Here is a 23,609-nt window from a genome sequence, read left to right as displayed (position 1 = left end):
TATATGTTTATATGATGAGATATTTTTGCTACTTCCTTAAATGTGTTCAAGGATGAACTGTTATGAAATTTCTTTCGTTTTGTATGAGTTTTCGATGACGAAAATTTTTATAAGGTGGGTAGGATGTAAGACCCAGAACTTTTGAAAAGTCTTATTATGATCAAGTCTCAAATCATATTGTTATTTATAGCCTTAATTTCGAAAATCATTTTTATTAAAGATAATTAAGGCAAGTTTTATTTATTGAATTTGAGACGAGTTATGATTTTTATCCAATTTTATAATTATTGGGTTATTTTCTATATTCAGATTATGAATTTGGCAGTTATGAAATATGAGGGGTTTTACATGATTTGGATTAGATAAGTAATATTTTAAATATTATCACTGCTATTTTGGAAACTGAAGAAATTCAGTATATTACTCCTAATTATTTGATTTGGGCATTTTATTGAAAATAAATTGTAAAATTGATGAGCAAATAGTATTTTTCTATATATAATTAGTGTTGGATTTAAATTGGGTTTCAATTACTATATTTTCCCCAATTTCATTTGAAATTACAAAATTATCCCTAACCCTAATTTTCAAAATAATGAAACCCTAATCCCTCTAACCCTAGCAACCGCCACTGAAACCCTCCCCCAATAGCCCAGCTGCAAGAAGAACACGCCGTTTTTCCCTCCTTCTATGAACCAACGAAACAGAAGCAAAAAGAGAGAGAGAGAGAGAGAGGCTGAGGAGAGGAGGGAAGCTCACCGCGTCGCGCCGCCACAACAGTCCATGCCGCCAGGGTCACCGTCGCCAAGCCTCCTCGTCGTCGCATCGCCGTCGAAGCTTCCTGTGTCGCCACTGTTCGCGCAGAGGAGGGTTTAAGGGAGCTCGTGCCGCCACCGTGCCCAGCCATCGAGCCATGCGTCACTGCCATCCTTGCGTCGCCATTGCCGTCCCGGAGGAAGGAACCCAGAATAGAGAGGCGCACGAGGGAGAGAAGCTTGCGGCTAGCCTTGTCGCTGCCACTGCTTCCGTGTATTGCAACGACGCTGCTATCGCCGCCGTGAATCGCGGCCAGAGGGGGAGCGAGAGACCAGGAGAGAGGCGTGTCGCGCTCTGCTGCAGTTGAGCTAGCCTTGCTGCCTCCGCTGCTGGGGGTTGCCTCCGTCACTGTCGCTGACGAGAGGGAGAGAGTAGTGCGAAAGGAACAAAACGCGATGGAGGAAAAGCCGGCTCTGCCACTGCCGATCTACTACTCTGCGGTGCTTAACTGAAGCTCCTGCTACTGTTGCCAGAGTTCTGTGGCCACTGGAACCAACGCCGAAGCTTCTAGCCACTTCTGCCGCAAGAAACACCCCGCCGCCGTTACCGGAAAACCACTGCCAGTAAGGGTCCTTGCATTTGGTCTCCATTCCTTTCTATTCATGGGTCTTTATCGTCATGACGTTGTTGTGCAGTCGCGGTTGTCGGAGTCTTTCATTGCCGCTGCCGCTTGAGGTGGCTGACGGAGCCGCTGCCAGGTTGATATGGAGTTGCGGCTATTTTGTTAATTTAGTGAGTATTTTACGTTTCGAAACCTCCGCGTTAATGTCTTGTTATGTATATTAAGGTCTTACGGTATTAATGTGTTAGGAGTTAGAATCCGGTTTGCTTATGCCGCTTGTAGCTGTTTCTGATTTTGAGGGTAACAAGTAGAGCCGAGGTTTTGGTTGCCGATGATTTCGAGTTGAGGACAAAAAGAACTTATGAGGCGTTCGGATTATGGATTTGCGTTTTGAGGTAGGGGCGCTTTCCAAAAACTATGTTTTAAGTATTGGAATTATTACATATGGATACTGTTGTGAGATATTGTGTATTTGGTGATTGTATCTGCCTATGTGTTATTTGATTGACTCGAGTGATTATGGATGTTGGTTTGGTTGAATTGTTGTGCGGCTTTGTGAAATGTAATGTTTTGAAGTTGATTCTTTAAAAGATTTGAAATCTGAGTTTAATCCGTTGAGAATTGGTTTGAATTGAGTCAATTATTTTGATGATGTGGAAAATAAAATACACTCTTGAATTCAGCCTGGCTTGCTTTAAATGATCTAGTTTTTGATAAATGATTGTTACTAAACCGTTTCTTTAAAGCTTTGGAAATGAGTTTATTCGGCTGATAACGATTTGATTTTTGAAACGGTTTCCTTGAAATGTGGAATTGAGATGACTGTTGGATTTAGCTTGCCTTGAACTGATTTTGGATGTTGGGCTGTTGGAAAAGGATTGTGGAATGGTTTTGTTGGGACCCGAACCGGGTGGGAAAGTCCAAGTTTTAGGGGAGATGCTGCCGAAATTTCTATAAAATTTGAGTCTTTATTGAAATTTTGTTTGGAAAAATGATGAGTTAAAGACTTCTACTATTTTATTTGAATTATCAAGAAAAGGATGATCCATGCTTTTGAAATGAACTATTAAAGAGGAAATTGTGATTTAGTCTTGCTTCTCAAGAAGGCTTGTATCTCTTTCAGGAGAAAGTTATTTAGATGAAACTTATGTTTTAAAGCTGTTTTAAATGTGACAAGGGTAATGCCTTTGAATTTGACTCGAGGGTTTCAATTAGAGGAGTTTCAATGACTTTGAAAGAACCTAAATGTCTATTGACAAGTTTCATTTTGAAATGTTTTGAGAAAGGTTTTAAGTACTCTTTGAATCCTGAACTTTTGCAAGACAAACAATTTTGAACAGTTGAAACGCTTTAGAATTTGTCATGGGGGTTGAAGCTGGTTTTGCCTAAGTAAAGAAAACGGCTTTGAAGGAAATAAATGATTACGTGACTCGGTTTGGCTTAGATCTTATTTTATTACTCAAATCGGAAAGCCAAGGTTTTAATGATTTTAAATGAATTTGGCAAAATGAGCTATGCTATTCTCCCCTAAGGACTTGGGACTCTGCCGAGAAACTTTTGTTACAAAAATCCCATTGTTGGATGGGTGATTTTGAATGTTTCAAAAGGAATCTTTAACTTTCCATGGTTTTGGAAGTTTTGGAAAGAGGAAGCCGAGAGTGGCTTGTTTTAAAACGGGAATTTTCCTTGAGTAAAAGTGGCTTATGAGCCTGAGATAATTTGAGAAATGAGATCTTTAAAGCCAAGGCTGAAAAGAGTTGAAACTTGATTTCAAAGTGAAATGAATTGAGAAAATGATTTATGGCTTAAATGCCGATTTCACGAATTTGATGATTTTGAATGTGGAAGTGCTGTTTTGTTGAGAGCCGGAATGGCTATGTATGATTATACATATTGATTGGTTCTGGATTGAACCGTGAGCCGGAATGGCTGTGTATGATATGGATATTGGCTGGTTCTGGAATGAACCGTGAGCCGGATGGCTGAGATGGATGTTGATCCATGGATGAGATTGAATGCATGTTTATGCTGAATCATTGATAAATGTGAATGTTGCACTTCCATTATCGGAGATAAGAGTTTCCCTGGGAGAAAGTAGTGGCTAGCCACCACGTGCTCCAGGTTGAGACTCGAAGCTCTTGTGATCCTATGTCGTAAGTGTGGCCGGGCACTGTGAAAGGCCCGGATGAGCTCGCCCCCGTGAATATACACCAGTGAGGGTGTTGGATATGGATCATGATTATGATCAAGTTTATATTGAGTATAACTCGAGTTGGGGATGCGCAACAGAGGGACAGTCTAATGGTTAGCTACCAGGACTTGTCGGGTTGTCTCTATAACCGACAGATGATATCATCAGCCACTAGGGACAGGCATGCATCATATGCATCTATGTGACATTGTTTGGGTGTGCATATTATACTTGGTGTACCTATGTGATTAATTGCTAATTGTTCTACTCGCAATAACTGTTTGTTTGTACTTGCATCTTCCTATTTGTGTTTGCTACTGGGACTCTGTTGGACTGTGGTGATTGGTTGATGGTTGGATTGTTTGGGCCTAGGGCCGTGGTTGAAATGAGATGAATCGATGGTTAATTTCGGTTTTGTGTTTCTGGTTTGGAATAAAATATGAAAGGCTATTTTGGTTCAGCATAGATAAACCTTTTTGAAAAGCTTTTGATGCTTTTGAGAATTGAACGGTTCCTCTTTCAGAAAAAGATTTCCGACTTTACTTCCATTGTAAACTGTAGTTTTTTAAAAGAGGCATAAGACGGTTATTAATCACTGGTACGGGTTATCTTCATGTATCCTATTACAGTAATTCCCAAAAACCCTCTACTGAGAACCCTTTCGAGGATGATGTTCTCACCCCCCTACATTTTTCCCCTTTCAGGATATAAGCGCAGAAGTCACGAAGAGTTTATTTAGTTGTTGTTGAAATGTTCTGTATTGCTTTAGACTATTATTTGTACCCTCGCCTTTATCTTGAGATATTCTGTAAGAGGGATAGGAATTGTATTGTCTAATGCTTGTAATATTATTTATTTATATATGTGTATATATATGGATGTACTCTCTATGAACTTTTGTAAGTTGTATGGTATTCTGTGAATGTACGTTATCGAACGAAAGTATTCTTTTTGGGAGCGGTATTACGGTTTAAAGTTTTAAACAGGCTCATATTTTAGTATTAAACATATAAGTGTTGTCGTAATGCCCGAGCTATCAGAGTCGCACAGCCGGAAGCGTGAGCTTTGGTATTTAGGGTTTTACAAAAATAATTTAAGGGTTAAACATCCTCCCTAAGTATATAAATTTTAATTCTGAGATCACATAAAAAAGTTTCTTAATTTCTTTGAAGTTAGAGGGAGCGTCTAATTTAGAATTTTTTGGAGATAATTTAAATGTTCATTCAAATTTTTTATATGATCATATATAATATAGGAAGCGGTTCACACATACCACCGTGTTTTATTGGAATATTTTTGTTTCCATCATTTCGACCATTAAAATTTATAATAAAATATATAGAAGGATAAGATGAAAGTGAAAATTTTGTATGTGGAACATTTTGTCTGAAGAGCATGGTGAAGCTGCAACTTGTCCTTTCTTTCACCCATAAAGTGAGAGATAAAATTACAGTCTAGTCCTATGATGTGCAACTTCAACCAGCTTATATTAGGAAGAGCTGAAGGTTGTGATGGACTAGCATATGCCATGAATGAGCTCCTTTTTAACGAGCATTAATAAAATAATTATTATTCTAGTAATATTATTTAATGAAAGATATTTATTCAAAAAAATGTTTTATATATATATATATATATGCTTTAATATTTAAACTTTATTAATATTTATTCAACTTATTTTTTTATATTACTCAATTATTATACCATCTATTCACAATATATACATACATGTCTAATGATTTAGTAATTCGTTACATCTTTTTATTTTAAAGTATTTTTTTATAAGTTTATTTTATAATATTCATTTTAATATGAACCTTTAGATCTATCATCTAATAATCTCAATGGATTATATTCACAAAAACATTAATATTTAAATTTTTTACCGAAACATTTTAGATGCAACCATATATATATATATATATATATATATATATATATATATATATATATATATATATATATATATATTTGTTGTGATTGAAAATAATGGTGTATATAAACTATATAATGAAATGTTTTCACACAATAGTTCAAATAGCATAGTATTCTTATACTCACCTAGAAATTACAAATTCAAGTCTCCCTATCTTTGAAAAACAAAATAATCTTCATACTATTTTTGTAGGAGAAAATATTACTTGCAAATAATAATTCATGAAAAAAATGCACTATTTATTTTCAATATGATTTTAAAAACTCAAACAAGGTATTTCTATCATTTTATATGTTCTCGCAATTTTAAATTTATAAAAGTAGTTTTACCTGCAATTCAAGAATTTATATATGGTGATGATTAGATTTTAGTTACTATATTATAATATTTTTTTATGCCAATGGTACATAAGTAAATAACGAGTTAATTTTGACACTTTTAATTAAATTGATAAGGTCCCTTGCTCACAAAAAAATAATAATAATGTCCCTCTCAAATTCATACATATTAGTAAATATATTAATATTAATGTAAAATACATTGTTACTGGTATTTTTATCAAATTAGCTAACATTATTATTTTAGAGTGCTCTAAATATTTTTTTTCGAAAAGCTAATATAATTTCAGTGTTATTAACATATGTTCTAAGAACATATTTTAACAATATCACAATAGAAAATATTTTATTAATTGAAAATTATTGAAAAAGATAACTTTTTACATTTTCAATTTATTGAATATATTAAAATATTAATAATGTTTTATTATTATAGTATTAAAATATATTTTTAAAATAAATGAGAGTTAAATCTATATAATTTTGATAAGATAAACAAAATAATTATGTTACTTATACACAAAAATTCAACCACTAATCAATTACTATCATATAAAATATATATTAAAACATAAATATATATTTAAAATGTATACAACAATAAATATATTTATATTATAACTTATTTTTAGTATACACATAATATTTTTTTAAAAAAATAGATTGTATTAAATAACCCACTCTTGATGTAGACATAAAATTATAAACTTTCTGATAATAGTAAAATGTTGTAGAGTTTCTTTTCCAACACAAAGACATTATATCACAAAAACAAAATGTTTCCTTATACATGTATATAAAAGTGGAGCCATTTATATATATAAAATAATTTCATCTCAAAATTATTCAATTACATTTTTTTGAAAATTGTTACATTTTGATCCTAAATTAATTTTATATAAATTGTTAGAGACTCCAACAATTTTAAAAAATACACGTAAATAATTGGAGGTTATTACGACTTACTAACAAAGAAATTAAATTTTAACCTAATTAAACTGTAAGAAGATACTAAGATTTTCATGCAATATAAAACACCACATAAATATCGAGAGAATAAAGTATTAAATTGGTCTGTTACATTTAGGTTTAATTCTATTTTGTTCTTTAAGTTTTAAAGTATCCTATTTAAATCCAAAAAAATTTCATTTAACTTCAATATAGTCCTGCCGCAAAGTCAACATTAAATAATTAACGAAATTTGATTTTCAGGTATGGAAAACTTATATAACCAAACTCTTTGGTTATCAAGGGGAGTTTTCTGCGGTAGAGGTGACGGTGGCATTGTCTTTGTTGCCACCAGAACTTTTCTGCAGAAAGCGAGTTCTCGATAATATTCTCCATGTGCTTGAACCAATGCCAGTGGCTCGCGGTGATGCATTCGTTGTTGATCATGTGCTTTTCGAGTTTGTACCTCTTATTCAGAGAAGAACATTAAAGTATGATGGAACGATGATATTAATTATTGTTGGGTTACTGGTGCATCGCCTAAAGCGGGTTAGGAATTTTTATCTCAAAATAGAATTGGCATTGTGAGTATAGTCCCAACCCAACAATCGACCATCAATCAAAGTTTATATTTTCAAATGTAAAACAAAAAACCGAGAGTCTTTCGACCTCAGGTCGTTCTCCCTTGGGATGCAATTGAAGTGTTATGCCTTCGGTTATTAGGTCAAACAGAGTGGTTTCCAAATCAAAGAACGAAAGATTAAAAGAACTTAAGAAATCAAAGAACTAAGAGATGATCAAAATTGGAAATTAACGCAAGTAAAAACAAAACAAGATCAAAACTAGTGAAAATGCTATAAATGCAATAAGGATAGCCTTGACTTGGGAATAAGAATCCAAGGAATCCTATCATCGTCATGACCACAACTATGGTAATTATGATGAGTCAATCTCGCCTAGTTAAACCCTAACATCGAGGAGTAAGTCAAGCAAGCATAATTGACCTTGATCCATAAGTCCTAGCTAACTTACCAAATTAATTGGTAAAAAGCTAGCTTCAACGGATACAAGAGCCAACTAACTACCCAAGAATTACCACTAAATGTCGGACATCATGACTCTAGTATCCTAGGAACTCAAACCCTAAGCCAAGGTGTAAAAATTTACTCAAATTCTAAAGTTGGCATTTTCACAAACACCTTGTATGCATAAAACCAAATCATAAGAAATTGCAAAGGAAAATAGCAAACTATAACCAACTAATCACAAAATCAACAATAAACATCCAAACAAATATAAAGCAAGCACAAAACACTAAATTCATCAATCAAAACTTCAAGAACTCAAAATTGTAAATATTGACAAAGCATTTGAACCAAAGGAAATGAGAGCAAAATTGATGTAATTAAAGAGGAATTAAAGAGTACTTACAATTAGAGAAGCAAAATCCAAGATCAAACTTGCTATAAAATACTACAATGTAAATTGAAGTAAAAATTCTAAGAGAGAATTTGCTATCTACACTACTCCTACTCCTAATACTATGAATTACTACTATCTAAGTGAGCTCCCTTCTAATGTGTTGATATTCCCTTCATATAGCACTTCAATTTAGCCTCTAGCCTTCCAAAATTGGGCCAAAAGCCCTCAGAATTCGTGCATCACATGTTTCATTAATGAAACCACGTGCAGGGTCATGTGCGTACGCACAAATGTGTGCGTACGCACACTTTTCTGAATTTTCTCCTATGCGTACGCACAGAGGGTTGTATGCACGCACACATGCTAATTCCTTCTTGTGTGTACGCACAGGTGCTTGTGCGCATGCACACTTTGTTGTGTATGCTTTTCCTTGTTTTCTTTATGTATTCTCCCTTGTACATGCTTTCTTCCACTTCTGCGTAGCCAATCTTGCCTAAATGACCTGAAATCACTCACAAAATATATCACGGCATCGAATGGCATGAAAGTGGAATTAAAATCACTAATTTAAGCACAAAACGCATGTTTTCACATTTAGGTCCAAGTTGGGGAGATAATACAAAAGTATGCTATTTTGGTGCTTAAGTTTGAGTTTATGTGATGGAATCCATTCAAATCAAGCTAAAATATATCGAAAAATATGGACTCATCAATTCCCCCACCCTTAAACAATAGCATGTCCTCATGCTAAACCAACAAGGAGAATAACCAAAGGGGTCACCAACTTATTGAATGCAACTATCTAAATGCATGCAAGCATATTATATACTATATCTATCTATCTATCTATAATATCCTATGAAATTGGTGAAAACAAGCAATCAAATTCCCAAACAAGAGTATAGACAAATAGGGCCAAGCAAAGAATTAATTCAATGCAATCAAAAATCTAAAGAATTGATTTAACTCATCAAAAATGAAGCAACTTACAAGAATATATGATAAGAAGTGTGGAGACATAGAATTGAGTAATTGAACCCTCACTAAGTGTGTACACACTAATCACTTGGTGTTTAGGGTCAAATCACTCAAGTCTTCTCTAATCATGTTTTCAAAAATTTACTTTTTATCTAACAATCAACAACATGTGATGCATGAATGCAATTATCATGAGGACTTATTAGGGTTGTAATGGGGTTAGGGTCAAGGTGAGATGAATATGGCTAAGTGGACTAAAATGATTGAATCCCTGATTAGTTTAAGTATCCAACTCAACCTCTATCAACCAAATCACAAAATATGCAACCTAATGATAAACTCCATTTTTAAGGTTTATCTTGTGTTAAATTTAGAGAGTTTTGTCAAATTTTCTCCCATTTATTCACTAAAATAGCATGATTTTGTAAATTCTTCTTTAATTATGCTTAAGAGTGAAAACATGCTTTTTAGGTCTTAAAATAGCTAAATTTAATTCACCTTGATTCCATTAGATGCCTTGATATGTTTGTTAAGTGATTTCAGGTTTATGAGGCAAAGATTAGATTGAGGGAATGAAGAAAAAGCATGTAAAAATGGAGAACTCATGAAGAAATGAAGGAATCGCAAAGCTGTCAATCCTGACCTCTTCGCACTTAATCGATCATAACTTGAGTTACAGAGGTCCAAATGAGGCGGTTCCAGTTGCGTTGGAAAGCTAACATCCGGGAATTCAAAATGATATAAAGTTTGCCATAGTTGCCTGGCGTTTAGGGATACGTACGCGTGGAAAGCTGCACGTGACTCACTAAAGGCAACTCGTGGCCAGCGATTTCTGAAGCATTTTGGGCCCAATCCAAGCTCATTTCTGATGTTATTTAACCCAAGGATTGAAGAGGGATGAACCGATTAGTTGGTTAGTTAGTTTTAGTTTAGTTTTCATCATGCTTTAGTTAGAGAGAGAAGCTCTCTCCTCTCTCTAGATTAGGGTTCTTAGTTCTTAGATCTAGATCTACTTCTTCTTCTCTTCTAATTTTCCTTTTCCATCTTTAATTGTTCTCTTGTAGTTGTATAATTCTTCTTCTCTTGTAGTTCTCTTGTAGTTCTTTTGTATTGTTAGTTGTAGTTTATGGATTCTCTTGTAGATCTACATTTTCTTTTAATGCAATTCATGATTTCTTTGTTGTTTCATAATTACTTTGGTTCTCTATTGTTGATCTCTTGCTTTTGTAGTTGTAGATTCCTTTAATTCTTGCAATTTATGTGTTCTTTGTTTGTATTGCCCACTAGGTGTTTGTTGAAATGCTTCTTCTAGTTATGAGTTAGATTTTTGTTCCTCTTGGCTTAGGTTGAGTAATTGGTGACTCTTGAATTATTAAACTCTCTTGTTGATTGATAATTGGAAGTTGCTAATTAACTTGAATGTCACTAAAGTTAGTCTTTCACTTTGATTAGACTAGGACTTGTGGTCTCAAGTTGATTGTATCCACTTGACTTTCCTTCATAGTTAGAGGTTAACTAAGTGGGAGCAATGAACAATTTTCATGTCACAATTGATGATGATAATTAGGATAGGACTTCTAATTCTCATACCTTGCCAAGAGCTTCCTTAATTGTTAGTTTATTTCTTTTGCCATTTACATTTCTTGTTTCTTATCTCAAAAACCCCAAAAGATACTTCATAGCCAATAATTGAACACTTCATTACAATTCCTAGGGAGAACGACCCGAGGTTTGAATACTTCGGTTATTTTTATAGGGGTTTGTACTTGTGACAACCAAATGTTTGATGTGAGGAATTGTTTGTTGGTTTAGAACTATGCTTACAACGAGATTTCTTTAAGAAATTCTTTACCAACAATAATTTCTCTCTCATCAAAATGGCGCCGTTGCCGGGGGTTGCAATAGTGTTATGTTATTGGCTATTGTGAATATGTCCATATTGTGAATATTTAGCTTTTTGGTTAATTCTAGGTCTTGTTAGTAATTAGGAGTTTACTTTTCTTTGCCTTTTTGAGATTTTTGTTTTGATTTCCTCTTTTCCATATGAATTCTCATCCTTGTGGTTTTGGATATGGTTATGACTATGTTCAAGGTAATGGAAACTTGAATGATGTCTCACATTATAGGAGAGATGAATTCTTGAGAAGGGAGCCACATCCATATGAGCAATCACCATGGCAACCTCCTTATTCAAGCTACTATGATGGTAATCCTTCCTATAATGCATATCATTCCAATGGATATGATGGTTCTTATCATGATTATGCCACTCAACCACCATCATTCCATGCACTATACTCTCAGCATAGTCCTCAAACACCATCATTCCAACCACCATATTCTCAATCCACATCCTATTTTCACCAATTGCCTCCACACAATCCTAGTCCATATTCCCCCTATGCATATCCTTGTGATAATTATGAACAAGCAACCATTGAATCACCACCACCCCAACATCTTTACCCTTCAAACCAAGTTCCCATGGATGATACACTTGGTATCATTCCGCAAGAGCAAGAAGAGCTCCAAACCGCACTCACTAGTTTCACCTTTACCCTCCAAGAACTTATGTCCCGTATACTTCCACCTAAACCAAAACACCTTCCAACCTCCAAGATTTAGTGTATCTCCTCTTCAACCACATGATGAATGTGAAAAATCAACCAAGGACAGTATCATGAAGGAAATTTTGGATTCTCAACTTGAGAACAAGGAAATGAAGTGTATTTTGCAACAAGTGGAAGGGATGGAGATTGTTGAAGTAGAAGAAGTTGAAGAAGATCTAGGGGAGGTTGAACAAGAAGGAAACTCCATCATTGAAGACAACTCTACACCAAGTGACAATGGTGATCTTGTTGAAGCCTTTTCCATTGAATGTGAAACTGATGTTGAGGAGGGTGCGCAATCTCCAACACATAATTTGATTAATGAGAAGGAGTTGGAAGAAGTTAGCAAACAAGAGGAAATTGAAGAAAGTTGTCAAAAGATGGAAGTCATCAAGGAGGAGCCAAAGGAAGTGGAGCCTACAATGTCAAGACCATTAGATATCTTCCTTGCTAAGTCACCATCCAAATTACAAGTTGAATGGGTAACCATCTCATCCTTTAATTTCCTTGGCCTATATCAATATGCATTATTAGAAACGGATGGTCAACTTAAAACTATGTGTGGGTTGGAAAGTAGAAAAGAGTTGGGTGTTGGTTGGCAATAAGAAGCAAGGTGCATAGTGGAAGGAAGCTCAAATTTTAGGATTCAAAGGTGGAGTAAGCCACCATAGAAAAGCCCCACCAAAGGTCCAACTTAAGGACAATAAATAAAAGTCACTACAACATTTTGGGTCTATGGCCACGGTTTTTTTGGTCACGGTAAAAAACCGTGACCATAGACCCTCTATGGTCACGGTTTTTAGAAAAAGGGTGACCATAGAGTACCTATGGTCACGGTTTTTTAAAAAAGGGTGGCCTAAAAGGGTCTATGGTCACGGTTTTGGGGGGTGACCTAAAGCGGTCTATGGTCACGGTTTTTTACAGTGACAAAAAAGGACCTATGGTCACGGTTTTTCAAAAAAGGGTGACCTAAAATGGTCTATGGTCACGGTTTTTTGTGGTGACCTAAAGAGGTCTATGGTCACGGTTTTTTGGAGTGACCTAAAGAGGTCTATGGTCACGGTTTTGGGGTGACCTAAAGGGGTCTATGGTCACGGTTTTTTACAGTGACCAAAAAGGGTGACCTAAAAGGGTCTATGGTCACGGTTTTTGGGGGTGGCCTAAAGGGGTCTATGGTCACAGTTTTGAGGGGTTGCCTAAAAAGGTCTATGGTCACGGTTTTCAAAAGGGTGACCTAAAAGGGTCTATGGTCACGGTTTTGGTAAGTGACCTAAAGGTATCTATGGTCACGGTTATTAAAGGTGGCCTAAAGTACCCTATAGCCACGGTTTTTTTAATTTTATTTTTATAGGTATCCCAAAACTGCATCGTTTCTTCTCTTTAGTTAAAATCCCATTTTTTTCATTTATTTTTATCATCCCTCCCCAAAACCAAAACGTGGCCGTTTTCCCTCCCTCCCAAAATTCCCCCTTCCCTCCCAAAATCCCCATTAGTCCCAGTTGGTAACTTAGAAAAAAAAAAGAAAAAGAAGAAATCCCTAGCTAGCCATCGAAACCCTTGTGTGTGGTGGTGTACCGTTTCGTTCTTCTTCTTCTTCTTCTACCTCCTTCGGAGCTCAACTCAGTCTCTCTCCATTGCGCCGTTTCCCTTTCTCCCAGCTCCAACCATCGCCGAAGGCAAAAACCCTCCATCGCGGACCTGAACTCTGTCTCTCTTCACTGCGTGAGCCGAGGGTCGTCATTGCTTCTTTGCCTCCTCACGAGGCTTGTTGTTGCTTCCCTATTTCGCGTCATGTGCTGCCGTCACTGCTTCGCGTCGTGTCTCTGCCTCACCGCGAGCTCTCTGTCACCGTGAGCTCACCATGTGTACTCTTTTCAAGTTCAGCAGAAGCAATAGAGTTTGGGTGCTCGTGTAAATATTTTCAAGTTCAGCAATAGGGTTTTAATACCTTTGATGCTATTAAGTGGTAAGCATATTGGATTGGCAGAAATAGAACTAGGTTTTATTGGCCTAAGTTTGCATAGATCATTTTCTAGTTTTTATAGTTTTAATTAGTTGTACACACATGTAGAAGTTTAATTTGCATGTATCCACTTGTTGTATTTAGGTTGGAGAAAGTTTGGATGAAGCTGCATGTGAGAAGAGAACATGGGAGGAGACTGGTATTGAAGCGGGAGAAGTTATATATCACAACTCTCAGCCACGGCTTGGTAAAATTATTCAACATACCTTAGTTTAAGTTTATGCAGGATTGTGTGATTTATTTTTGCAATCAATAACTACTTATATATGAACTTAAAAAATCTAGAATGTTTATGCCGCCTACCTGTTGGGGAAGTCACTATATATTTGAGTTGATCAAATCACTAGCTGCATCTTGATGTAGTTTCTGCTATGGGTAGTTCTTTGTGTAGAGAGTGACAGCAAAGTTGTATTACCCTGTCAAAATAATCCACTGCTATGTCACACAAATACAATATTAAAAATAAGATAAAGGCTATTTTAACTAAATACTTGCTCTTATCATATTTGACCTTTTTAATATGCTAGAATGTAAATTATAAATCAATGTATCCCTAAATATTATGTCTAGATGGCAAAATTACATAGTATATTATGGTGGTAAATGATGATGACTAAAACTTGGCTTTTCATTCCTCCTTGTTTCCCCTTATGTCCTTGTCAGCAAATTTATGGTGACGTCATCAGTGATGATAGTTAATTAACCTTGTTCAACAAGAAAGCAAGGCCTCTCACGGCTCTCATCAAATTATGCATGCTTGTGTAATGTGATATTGAATTGTTGCTTGTCTTTGTTTAGATGTGTATTTAATTTCTCCTTGCAAGAGTTGTCAATGTTTTTTTGCAGTGCCATTTGATTATGTATTTAATGTTATACAAGATTTTAAAGCTTTGTAATGTGATATTGGTTGTTCATCACAAATCTTGTGCCAAGGCCCAAATACAGAAAAAAAAAACTAATTATTTTTTATATGACTATTTCTTCTATATTTCTCATCCCTTAATTAAAAAAGTTTTGTGACAGCAAGTGGTAAGCTTTATCCTTTGAGATGTTCCACTAATAATATCATGCCTTCACTTGAATGAATTTTATTTTAATTTAGTTTGAAACATTCTACTCTAGCATTCACATAAGGCCAAGATATATTGCAATTCATGAATGTAAACTGTTCTGTTATTATACTTGAATTTGTGTTCGGACAGCAAATTATTGTTGCATTTATTAGTTATTTAGTGATGGTTTACTTATATTGCTGGAAATAAATGGCTATGCTGCTTTCATTTATTTGTTGTTTTCGATTTTAGTATTTTGAAATAGGAATTAGCTGTTGGATAGTGGGGATCATTAAGAGTAATTATAAATAGTATTGCTGTGCAATGTAATGAGAACTTTTTATAAAATAGTTTCATAGAAACAAGGAGCACCATTGCTCAGCTTGTGCGTTGCCTTGGAAAAGAAAATGAAAAAAAAAATTGCAATTAGGTGTAGACATGTTGCTATAAATATAATGCTATGTGATTGATTGACTGCTTGTTATGCCGAAATTGAAAACAGTTTGTGTTTTCTATTTTACTTTTGTGAATTTTGACTTTTTATTCTGTGAGGTTTGTGATTTTCAATTTTCTCTTATATATATGTGTGCCCCTACTATTATCTTATCTTTGCAACATAGCTTTTAATCCCTTCAATTATTTATTATCCCTTCAATTATCCCTTTTTATCTTATCTGTGCCCCTACATACTCTAATTAACCATAACCCCTTTTTAATGTCAAAATCAAGTGTATAAAAAAATTATTTATTAATAAATTTAAATAAAAATTAAGGTACAGCTAATGTCGTATAAAACTTAAATTGAAAGACCAATTTTAAAGATTAATGCTCTTTCCAATGTTAAAAAAAATAAAATTAAAAAATATATTTTTTCTTTTTTCAAATAAAATTTAGAGATGTTAAAAAAATAAAATTAAAAAATATAGTTTTTTTTTTCAAATAAAATTTAGAGATGTTAAAAAAATAAAATTAAAAATATAGTTTTTCTTTTTTCAAATAAAATTTAGAGACAGGGAAGGGAGGTTTAATAATTTAATTCTTCATATAGATTTACCTTCTCCTGAATTTGTTTGTTTTGTTTTGCATACAGGATATTATTTTTGGACTGGTAAAGACAAAAGGAGTTGAGTAGTTATTGTGGCACAGTGTATAACAACTTTAAATGGCATCTCAAAATGAAGGAACTAAGCAGTAAGTTTATATCATACTTGATATATATTATAATTTGAGCTTCTAGTTATTTAGGTAGTGTGTATATGGTAGCTAGATTGTCACTATAATTGACCTATTAGACCATGTTTAGTAAGTTCAGATATTTGCATTATTAGGTTTAATCATGTTTTGTCAAAAGATTGGATGGATTCACCAAGATTTGAGAACGAGTACATAGTTAGTGTAAATAGTTTTTTAGAGTTTGCCTTCCTAAAGGAAAAACCGGTTGGAAAAGAAATCCAATGTCCGTGTGCAAAGTGTGGAAACACTTATTGGCGTGAACGAGACGCCGTATATGAGCATCTTATTTGCTATGGGTTTGTCGAAGGTTATAAACGATGGACTAATCATGGGGAATCAGTAATCCCAACAGCAGTAGATACTGACATGGATGATCGAGGCGGCCTTGATGATATTGACGGGTTGCTGCGTCACGCATTCGAAAATATGGCAAATCTTGAGGAGGGGAACAGTGGGTTGAATGAAGATGCGAAGAGATTTTATAAGCTAGTAGACGAAGCAGGTCTGGAATTATATCCGAATTGTACATCTGGATTTTCGAGGTTATCGTTCATCATTCGTCTTTACCACTTGAAGTGTCTACATGGGTGGAGTAACACATCTTTTACCTCCCTCTTGGAGTTATTGAAAGAAGCTATACCTGATTTGAACATTCCCACTTCTTTTAATAAAGCTAAGAATATGGTTAAAGAGTTGGGTCTTGACTATGAAAAGATTGATGCATGTCCTAATGACTGCATGCTGTATCGGAATGAGTACATAAATGACTCAGTTTGCCGTATCTGTGGAGAGTCTCGATATAATCAGACTCCTACTACGGATGGCAATGAAGAGGACTTTGCGCTTCCGAATAAAGTTCATAAGGTTGCTACGAAAACCTTAAGATACTTTCCTTTAATACCAAGGCTTAAAAGGCTTTTTATGTGCCCAAACACAGCAGAGGCGTTGAGGTGGCATGATGAGCAGCGTTTGAAAGACGGTTGCATAAGGCACCCTGCTGATGGCCAAGCATGGAAGAACTTGGACAGTCGGTACCCAAACTTTTCAAAAGAACTACGCAACTTGAGGCTTGGTTTGGCAAGTGACGGTTTTAATCCTTTTCGAACTATGAATGTGTCACATAGCACATGGCCAGTTGTCTTAATGGTGTACAACTTTCCCCCTTGAATGTCCATGAAGTCAGAATATTGCATGCTTTCTTTAATCATACCTGGACCTTGTTCACTAGGTAATAATATTGATATTTTTTTGCAACCATTGATCGAAGAGCTGAAGGAGCTATGGGTGTCAGGGATAGATACATATGATTCTTTTAAGAATGAAACTTTTCAAATGCATGCTGCACTTCTTTGGACAATCAATGATTTTCCAGCGTATACGATGTTGTCCGGTTGGAGTACGAAAGGAAAGTTAGCTTGCCCTTGTTGTAACCATGATACTTCTTTTTGTTACTTGAAACATAGCCAAAAGACAGTTTACATGGACCATAGGAGATTTTTGCCAGTTGATCATGCATGGAGGTCTAATAAGAGATCTTTTAATAGAAAAACAAAATTCAGGGGTCCACCACGAATGTTAACAGGTGAAGAGGTTCTAGATATGCTAAAGTCAGTAGATAATGCCTCTGGGAAGACGCAAAGCAAAAATAAAGGCCAATGGAAAAAAGATCAATCTTTTTTGAGTTACCATATTGGCAGCACTGTATGATCAGGCACAACCTTGATGTAATGCATATCGAAAAAAACATAGTTGACAGTATAATTAGTACCTTATTGGATATTCCTGGAAAGACAAAGGATCATGCAAAAGCTCGTTATGATCTTAAGGAGATGGGCATTCGAAAGAATCTTCACCCAATAAATACTAAGGATGGCAAAAGAACTAAACTTGCTAGAGCATGCTTCTTCATGACCAAAGGAGAGAGATCTATTTTTTGTGGTGTTTTGAAGAAAACAAATTGCCTGATGGAAGTGCTTCAAACATTTCTCGTTGTGTACAACAAGAAGAGAGAAAGCTTTAAGGTTACAAGACTCATGATGCTCACTTCATGTTGCATTACCTGTTGCAGATACCAATCAAGAGCATTCTTCCAGATCATGTTGCTATTCCTCTAGTGCGCTTGTGTTCCTTTTTTCGTCGGCTATGTCAAAAAGAAATCTCGTTAGAAGAGATTAATGGTTTGGAGTTGGAGATTGTAGAGACTTTGTGCCAGTTGGAGAGGATTTTTCCGCCGACCTTTTTTGATATAATGGTTCATTTGCCTATTCATTTAGCTAATGAACTAAGGTTAGGTGGTCCTGTCCAGTTTCGATGGATGTATCCGATTGAGAGATACATGTGCACACTAAAAGGGTATGTACGTAACAGAAGTCGTCCAGAAGGATCAATTGCGGAGGGTTATTTGGCTGAAGAGTGTTTAACTTTTTGTTCAAGATATTTGCATGAGGGAGTGAAAACAAGATTCAACAAAGTATCTCGAAATAATGATGCAGGCACTTCAACCAAAGATCCTGATTCAAATTTGTTCACAAACAAGGGAAGTCCATTGGGTGGAAAAAAAGGGCAACTAATTATTTTGGACGAAAAGTCACTCCTTCAAGCTAATGCATATGTATTGAACAATTGCGATAACGTGGAGCCTTACATGAGGTAAATTTGCACTTCTCATTAGTTCTATTCCTTAGACTAATCTTGGTAGTATTACATAATAATATACACTCCTTGTAGAGAACATTGTGAGCAACAAAAGCAAGACAAGCGGAAGCGGAAGTGGAACATCGTTAAAAATCAGAATGAAAACTTTATCGAGTGGTTTACGTGACGTGCCATGAAGGATGATGTTCCCGGTTGGATACGACAGCTGTCTAAGGGTCCAAATAAAGTTGCAAAATCATTTTCTGCTTATGTTGTCAACGGGTACAGATTTCATACTAAGCGGTGAGAAGTGATGCGGAAAACGCAAAATAGTGGTGTCACTGTGGTGGCTGAAACTACAAGCTTTGCGAGTGTTAAGGACAAAAAACCAATCAAGGCCAATATAAGATATTATGGTAGAATCATGGATATTATCGAGTTAGACTATTATAGCCAATTTAAAGTTGTGTTATTTAAGTGTGAGTGGTTTCTGGCTGAGGAAGATGATTATGGGTTGACATACGTTCATTTCAACAAAAGATGTTACCAAGATGAACCATTTGTGTTGGCAAGCCAAGCACACCAGTGCTTTTATGTGAAAGATCCATATATTCCCCAAAAGCATTATGTGATGAAAACGGTTCCCAGAGACTTGTTTAACATTGGTGTCCAATTACAGTTTGACCCTAATATAAGAGAGCCACATGAATCGGCGAATAGTCCGATACCCTTAAGTGATATTGGTGAGGTAGACTTGGTTAGACAGGGTGTGCGACCTACTATTGTTGATGTGACACCGAACAAGATCAAACCTAAAGACAAAGAAATAGTGTCTGATGATTTTGAAAGTGATGCTGAATTTGAGGTAGTGCACAAATTGTCCATGATGCTTTATTTTTTAACTTATTTTCTAATGCATTATCATGTTTATTTTCTAATGCATCACCACATGTTTGTTTACTTTATTTTCTAATGCGTTACAATGTTTCTTCTTTCTTTTAATTTTGGCAATGTTAGTATTGATGCTTTATTTGACTTCTTTTTTGTTTTTGTTTTTTTTTTATACAGTATGAACAATGAAGGAAATTTGAAAAGAAAAAGGTTAAGGACCCTGTCACAAATAGAGTCACAAAGAAGTCCCTTGAAGATGAGGAGTCCAGTCAAAAATTCAGGAAAAATTCAATTCACAAGTGCTTATTCCTTGCTAAAACAATTTTAAATAAAAAGGGAACATGTTTTAGCTGCATGTGGGGCTAATAGTAGTAAACATGAGACAAGGAAAAAGGGCAAGATACCAAAAAAGGTGCTGACAAGAGGTGACGATGAAGGTCAAAGCAAAATGGTAACCAAGAAGATAACAAACATCAGAGACGGTGAGGATCAAATCAAGATGCCAACAATGAACTCCAACGAAGAAAATCATTTAGTCAAGATGAAAGCCGTTGAACATGAGGATCAAGGTGGGAAGAAGCCGTCTAGGAAGAAGGTGCTAATGAAGAAATCAAAGGTGGAGGGTAATAAAGTCAAGATAAATACCAATGACGCTGAGGGTCAAAGCAAGAAGCCGACCAATAAGATGCCGATGAAGGAATCGAATGAAGAAGATGCCAACAAAGAAGAACATAAGATTGAGTCTCTTATCCCTGCTATGACTTTAGACGAATTTTTTGAAAAATATGGGATATCATTGGATGAAAATGATGAAAAATATGAATATGATTATGATGAGCTTAATCCAACCATTGGTGATAGTAGTGACAGTCAACTCGGTAATGCCTTTATCCCTTTCTTCAATAGCAAATAGTGAAAGGCACCAACCTAACTTTTATTCATTAGATTACTCTTTTATTCATTAGATTAGTATTTTTGTTAATATTTTCTAGTAACGACATTGGAAATAGGTACCAAAAAGAAAAAAGTTCGTGGTCCCACCCAACTCAAGCATATTCATGCTTTGGAGACACAAATAGAGTTAACATGGTACAATGGCAAACCCATAGGCCCAACAAAGACACAGGTTCAATTGTTTAGTCGGTTCTTGGGGACACTTGCAAGAAACTCTAATTTGGTCACATTGTTATATACTAATTGGCAAGCTGTGTCCATTGAGACTAAAACTTCAATGTTGGATTATGCAAAGGTGAGTCGATCATTCTCCTTTTTAAATTGTTTACAAATAGGCTTAGCATGTATGGTAAAATAACATTATTCGTTGTTTACTTGTAGTCTAAATATAACATTCCTAGTGATGCTGAGCCTTGGGTCATAGATACCATCGGAGAGGCATGGAAGCAATTTAAGAAACACATAAAGAAATATCACTATACACCGTACAACTCATTTAGAGAGATGATGAAAAATCGTCCAATGACTGTACCTGAACTGCATTTTCGAAAATTAGTTCAATTTTGGAGGCTTGATATCATCAAAGTAAGTTATTTTCACAACTCTCTTGGCTTTAATGATGGTATCGTGTATTTAACTAACTCTATTTAATTTTATATTGCAACAAATGTAGGTTATTTCTGACAAAAATCGTGAAAATAGATCCAAGCAAAAATGGAATCATCGAATGGGTCCAGTTAGTTTTGAATTAGTACGCGCTGAATTGGTATTTTTTTGTGCTTTTTATTTCAAGTATTTTTGCATCTTTCATGTTATGTGTGTTTACTTAGTCACATGTTGGTGGTTTCTTTGTAGCGTGCAAAGAAGGAGGACAATGAAGATCCATCACAATCTGAGATGTTTGTTGTAACTCGTACGAGTAAAAAAGGAGAGACTGATTCAGGAACACAAGAGACAATTGTTAGTTTTTTAGTCTCTTAGAAAAGTACACCAAAAAAGAAATGTGTTAGCTATTTTTATTTATTCTAAAGCTGTTGGGTGCATGCATTTATTTTGATCCTATTTTTGTGTAATAGGAACATCTTCAAAATTTGAAAGAAGCAGGATACAATGATGATGAAGCAGTTCAAACAGTTTTCGGAAAGGAGAGACATGGAAGAGTTCGTTTCTATGGTCGATCAGTCACAAAATCCTCTCTTAAAAAGGAGAAGGAAATCTGACAAATGCAGCAACAACATAATGAAGTGGTTTCAACTATGGAGAAAAATCAAAATAACTTAACTTCCAAGTTGGACGGTTTAACAAACTTGATTAAAACATTGTTGCAACAAGTCAATCCTGGTATGAGTGCAGAACAAGTACAAGTAATGATAGAAGCTGCCCAACAATCTCCGCCTGACGCGAGTAGTGCACCAATTGATGTGCGGCGAAGCATTCCTCCTTCACTTGGATCGAACCATGTATCAAAGGATATGGAAGTAAGTACTGTTCAAAACTTCTAGTTAAATTAATAGTATGCTTTTGGTAAATGATATATCATGAATTTCAGTGGGATTGAGTTTACAAAGTTGAGTGGAATTAGTTTCTTCTGTTAAAAATTTCCTTTTGATTAAACTCCATGTTAGTGTTACTTGATTAGGTTGCTGTTTGACTAAGTTAGCTTAGTTGAATTAGGTGGTTAGGTAGTCAATTGATTTTGTAGTGGATTTAGGTTTGAACTCTGATATTTATTCTATCTGAAATTGGTTTTTCTGTGCTGGTAATGACTTGCCCTGTTCTAATTTAGTTTCCTGCTGCTGCTTCATTGATCTGCCCTGTGCTAAATTAGTTTGCTTCGTGCTGTTGATTAGGTTTAAACTGTTATTGATCCTATGTTGCTATTTCATTGTTTTACTTTTGTGCTAAACTGGTTTATATGATGCTGCTGCATAGTATTATTGCTGCCTTATTCTTGTGTTGGCTGCTGCTGGAATGTTTAAATTCTGAATTATTTGTGCAGTAGTGATAACTTTGATGAATTTATGAGTCTAAGCTATCACTACTGCTACATTCTTGCAATAGCTGCTGTTTGAAGTGAATGATGGTTGTGAAAAATTCTTGAGTCTTGTTGTGGATGAATGTTTCCCTTCTTTTGCTGCATATGTATTGCATTATCAAAACCATTTTTGCAAGATATCTAACATGTTTATTTCTTTTACGTACGTGCAGGAAGACATGATGTGATGAAGAAAATATGTCCCATACAAATATCACATAGGATGGGTCTTACAATGACCTTAGTTATGTAAATGTAATATTTTGATGTGTTATGTACTTTTTGAGGTATTACATGTAATTGAAAAAATTTAACTCTATTTGGATTTGTGTTGTTTAGACTAAAGATTAAACATATCTATCTTATAATGAAACTTTTATGATTTAGATTTCTTGAATTTCTTATTTTTAGATTTATTTTGTGATTATTATCATTTTGGGATGTGATTATAATTTAAAAAAATTGAATCTCATAAACAACAACAGGCTATAGTCACCGTTTTAAAAAACCGTGACCATAGAGGCTATGGCCACGATGAAAAACTGTGACCATAGATAGGGCTATGGTCACGGTTTTAACAAGGGTGACCATAGACTCTATGGCCACCGTGAAAAACCGTGACCATAGATAGGGCTATGGTCACGGTTTTAAGGAGGGGTGACCATAGAGGCTATGGCCACGGTGAAAAACCGTGACCATAGATAGGCTATGGTCACGGTTTTAAGGAGGGTGACCATAGACTCTATGGCCACCGTGAAAAAGTGTGACTATAGATAGGGCTATGGTCACGGTTTTAAGGAGGGGTGACCATAGAGGCTATGGCCACGGAGAAAAACCGTGACCATAGATAGGCTATGGTCACGGTTTTAGGTGGGGTGACCATAGATTCTATGGCCACGGAGAAAAACCGTGACCATAGATAGGGCTATGGTCACGGTTTTAAAGAGGGGTGACCATAGAGGCTATGGCCACGGTGAAAACCGTGAC

The 23,609-nt window shown here is 35.4% G+C and overlaps 1 protein-coding gene across 2 annotated transcripts; it reads left to right on the top strand.

Annotated features, from left to right (window-relative positions):
- The first annotated feature begins 13,126 nt into the window (after nt 1-13,126).
- LOC112732387 (uncharacterized) lies at nt 13,127-23,013 on the top strand. 2 transcript variants are annotated; one of them, XM_072212110.1, is made up of 10 exons: nt 13,127-13,766; nt 13,908-14,010; nt 15,966-16,066; nt 19,811-20,511; nt 20,644-20,882; nt 20,969-21,172; nt 21,261-21,353; nt 21,443-21,547; nt 21,664-22,065; nt 22,796-23,013. In XM_072212110.1, the coding sequence occupies exons 4-9, from the start codon at nt 20,082-20,084 to the stop codon at nt 21,805-21,807; spliced, it is 1,215 nt and encodes a 404-aa protein (XP_072068211.1). In that variant the 5' UTR covers nt 13,127-13,766; nt 13,908-14,010; nt 15,966-16,066; nt 19,811-20,081; the 3' UTR covers nt 21,808-22,065; nt 22,796-23,013. The 2 variants fall into 2 exon arrangements, with proteins under 2 accessions (XP_072068211.1, XP_072068212.1); XM_072212111.1 differs by lacking the exons at nt 19,811-20,511; nt 20,644-20,882; nt 20,969-21,172; ... (2 more) ...; nt 21,664-22,065; nt 22,796-23,013 and adding an exon at nt 18,836-19,607 and having other exon boundaries at nt 15,966-18,757.
- Nucleotides 23,014-23,609: the final 596 nt, after the last annotated feature.

This window comes from Arachis hypogaea, chromosome 13 (assembly GCF_003086295.3).
Source record: "Arachis hypogaea cultivar Tifrunner chromosome 13, arahy.Tifrunner.gnm2.J5K5, whole genome shotgun sequence".
NCBI lineage: Eukaryota > Viridiplantae > Streptophyta > Magnoliopsida > Fabales > Fabaceae > Arachis > Arachis hypogaea.
This window is presented reverse-complemented; position numbering and strand designations above follow the sequence as displayed.